General features: G+C 41.7%; 2 protein-coding genes across 2 annotated transcripts in view; both read right to left on the bottom strand.

Annotated features, from left to right (window-relative positions):
• LOC117180746 overlaps positions 1 to 1486 on the bottom strand; it is a 2035-nt gene extending 549 nt beyond the window's left edge. The window contains 1 exon segment of the mRNA XM_033373237.1: positions 683 to 1486. Coding sequence (XP_033229128.1) covers positions 683 to 1486 — 804 coding nt within the window.
• Positions 1487 to 1615: 129 nt separating this feature from the next.
• LOC117180745 overlaps positions 1616 to 3397 on the bottom strand; it is a 2344-nt gene continuing 562 nt past the window's right edge. Inside the window, exons 2-3 of the mRNA XM_033373236.1 lie at positions 2304 to 3354; positions 1616 to 2260 (exon numbers count right to left, since the gene is read on the bottom strand). Of these exons, the coding sequence (XP_033229127.1) occupies positions 1616 to 2260; positions 2304 to 3354 (1696 nt within the window). The remainder of the gene's footprint in view (positions 2261 to 2303; positions 3355 to 3397) is intronic.

Raw genomic sequence — 3397 nt, 5'->3', positions numbered from 1 at the left:
ATAAGAAATTGAATGGACGGCCGATTAGATTGTGAGCAGGTGTCACAGCTAGCGAATCGTTAGGATCGGCAGAGATAGAGTATAACGGTCGAGAATTTAAAACGGCCGCGATTTCCTTTAGCAACGTATCTAGTTGTTCATATGTAAACTTCTGATCTTTCATAACACGAGTAAGATGATGTTTAAAACTTTTAACCGCAGCCTCCCAGATTCCGCAGAAGTGAGGAGAGAGGGAGGGATTAAAATGCCATTCGATTCGTTCCGATGCGGCATAATTTTGGATAATATCCTTGAAGTTTTGGCTTGCATGAAATTCATAAATTTTCTTAAGCTCATTATTAGCTCCCGTAAAGTTTGTTCCGTTATCGGAGAAAACTTTCTGCGGTTTACCGCGTATGCTAATGAATCTGCGAAAGCATGCTAAAAATTCGTCGGTGGATAGATCAGAAGCTACTTCGATGTGAACCGCTTTGGTGGCCATGCACACGAAAACGCACCCGTATGATTTGATAAAACTTCGATTACGCTCCTTCTTTTCTTTGATCAAGATCAGCCCGAAGTAATCGACTCCGGTGTTGATGAACGCAAGGGATTGAACTACCCGAGGCTCTGGCAAATCGGCCATCTTTGCATGTGGGAATTTTGGTTTTTGGCGAATGCAAGGAACGCATCTGTGCAGCACGTGTCTAATTTGGTTCTTTCCGTTAAGAATCCAGAATCTTTCACGTACAGCGTAGAGAGTGGATTGAACTCCACCGTGGAGATTGCGATGATGGGCATCACGAATTATAAGATTAGAAACGTGATGATTATTTGGCAGCAGTACTGGGTGTTTCTGATTGAAGAGCAAATCAGAATGCTTGAGACGACCCCCTACTCGAAACAAACCATCATCGTCAATAAAAGGGTTCAGTTCGTCAAATTTAGTTTGACTTTTAAAAGAGCCCTTGAATTTATTTGGATTTTTAGTTCGAGCGGCATCAAGAAGTTTCAATTCAGCGCTAAAATTTTCACGTTGTATTAGACGGAGAATGAGAAGCTCAGCATGAGCTATTTCAACAGGCGTAAGATAACGGATTCCTCTGCGGGATCTACCAGTATCTGGAATATTTTTCGGTAACGGACCCTTTCTCTTCCAACGAAGAAGATAGGCGACTGATCGAATCAGGCAACCATAATCGGAAAATCGGGAATAAATAGAACTTCCTACCAGGGCAGTAATTAAAACAATACCATCTTTGAATCCTGGTAATTGATTAGGACATGAATTTGGCGGTTGAGGCCAGTTGTCGTTCGACGAAGCCAGCCATTGAGGACCTGAAGTCCAGAGAGAATTCCCTCGAGATAGCGAATCAGCTGGGTTATCCTTTGAACGTACATGTCTCCAATCGACTTCGTTACTTAATGTTTGAATATCAGCTACTCTATTAGCCTCATATGTGCGTAGCAAATGAGGAGCCTTTTTTAACCAGCAAAGAACGATCATTGAGTCTGACCAGAAGGTTTTACGCTTGACAGGAAAAGCCAACTGATCCTTGAATTCTAAATAGTCACTTTAGAAGTGAAGCACCAGCTAGTTCCAGACGAGGTATAGCTAACTTTATAGTAACGTTTCCTAGTGAATCGCTTGAACGAATGAATAAACACGCGCCATATCCATACATAGATACATCGCAGAAACCGTGCATTTCGAAGAAATGGGGTTTGAGCATCCTAAATATCGTGGAAAGACAATTTCCTTCAATTTTGGAAGTTGATCTGCTACCGCACTCCACTTCGTGTGGATGTCTTGCGGTAACGACTCGTCCCAAGTAATTTTTGCTCGCCAACAATCTTGAATCAGGGTTTTGGTATGGAAGATCAACGGACCTACCAAACCTAGAGGATCGAAAACCTTTGCTACCTGAGATAATAATTTTCTCTTGGAGGAAATAGATTGAGAGTTCGGTGGGTTTACCAAATAAGTAAAGACATCACGTTGAGAATCCCAGACGACCCCGAGAGTTTTCTCGATGGGGTTTCCTTGGATTCCACAATCTAGATCGAAAATTTTTCTGTCGATATTATCTAAAGCAGACGGATGATTCGAAGACCATTTTCGTATGACAAACCCTCCACGACTTAGGAGAGCTATCATTTCATCACGAATTGCCATGATATCGTCTAAGGTATCAGCACCTGAAAGAAAATCGTCGACGTAGAAGTCGCGACGAAGAAGCTGAGAAGCTCGGGGAAAATTGTGTTCTTCATCCTTAGCAAGCTAATGAAGAGTTCGAATTGCTAAAAAAAGAGGCGCACTTTACTCCGAAAGTGACAGTATTCAGCGTAAAGGTCCGAATTTTTCCTTCGTGATACCAGAAAATTTTCTGAAATTTTCTATCATCAGGGTGAATCCAAATTTGACGATACATTTTCTCTATGTCTGCAGTAATGACATAAGGATGAGTACGGAAACTCAACAGCTGGTGATGCAAGGGCTTTTGAATAGTGGGGCCGGCCAGCAAAAGTTTATTTAGCGAAGTACCGGTCGTGGAGTTTGCGGAGGCATTATATACTACCCTGTGCTTATAGGTATCGTTTGTTTCTTTGACGACCGCGTGATGAGGTATGTAATACCCATCATCGTTGTCATCTTCGCACAAGGTCATGTGGCCTAACTCGACATACCCGTTCATTTCCTTTTCGTATTCGGTTCGGAAAGCGGGATTCGCCTTAAATTTCCTTTCTAAAGCATAGAATTGGTGTAAAGCTTGGTTTCTAGTTGAACCTAATTCGAAGTTACCAGAGCGGAAGGGTAAACGAACAGTGTAACGGCCTGAGCTATCGCGAGTTGTATTTTGAACGTAATGTTCTTCGCACATTACGTCGTCACGAGACTTGACCGGCTGATAGTCAAGATCTTCAGTGGTCAACAATCTTTCCAACAGTTGATCCAGTTTTACGACGTTGCATGAAACAGAGTTAAGAGGGCTATTGTTCATCGAACCACCAGCGACTATCCAACCAAACGAAGTTTTCTGGAGAGTAATTTTGGAATTTTCGTTACCTAGTTTGATCTGACCAATTGCAAAGGAGGACAATGTGGGACCAGACGCTAAAAGGACGTCGATAGGTCTAGGAACGTGAAATTGTGGATCGGCTAATTTTATATTTTTGGGAATATTGAATTTTTCTCGAGGAAAAGTTTCATTGTGCACTCTTTCCACGATTTTTGGTACAATCAAAAAGTTTAATTGATATTCAGTATTATTGTAATTTGAAAAGAAAGTAGCTTTGACGTATTTTTCCGAAGCAGTGCTCGTTTCGTCAACTGCTCCGATGTTAACAAAGCATTGTTTAGTTGGCAGCTGTAAGCTATTAAGAAATTTCTGAGTCATTAAATTCGCGTTCGAACATG

Source organism: Belonocnema kinseyi, chromosome 9 (assembly GCF_010883055.1).
Source record: "Belonocnema kinseyi isolate 2016_QV_RU_SX_M_011 chromosome 9, B_treatae_v1, whole genome shotgun sequence".
Classification (NCBI taxonomy): Eukaryota; Metazoa; Arthropoda; class Insecta; order Hymenoptera; family Cynipidae; genus Belonocnema; species Belonocnema kinseyi.
This window is presented reverse-complemented; position numbering and strand designations above follow the sequence as displayed.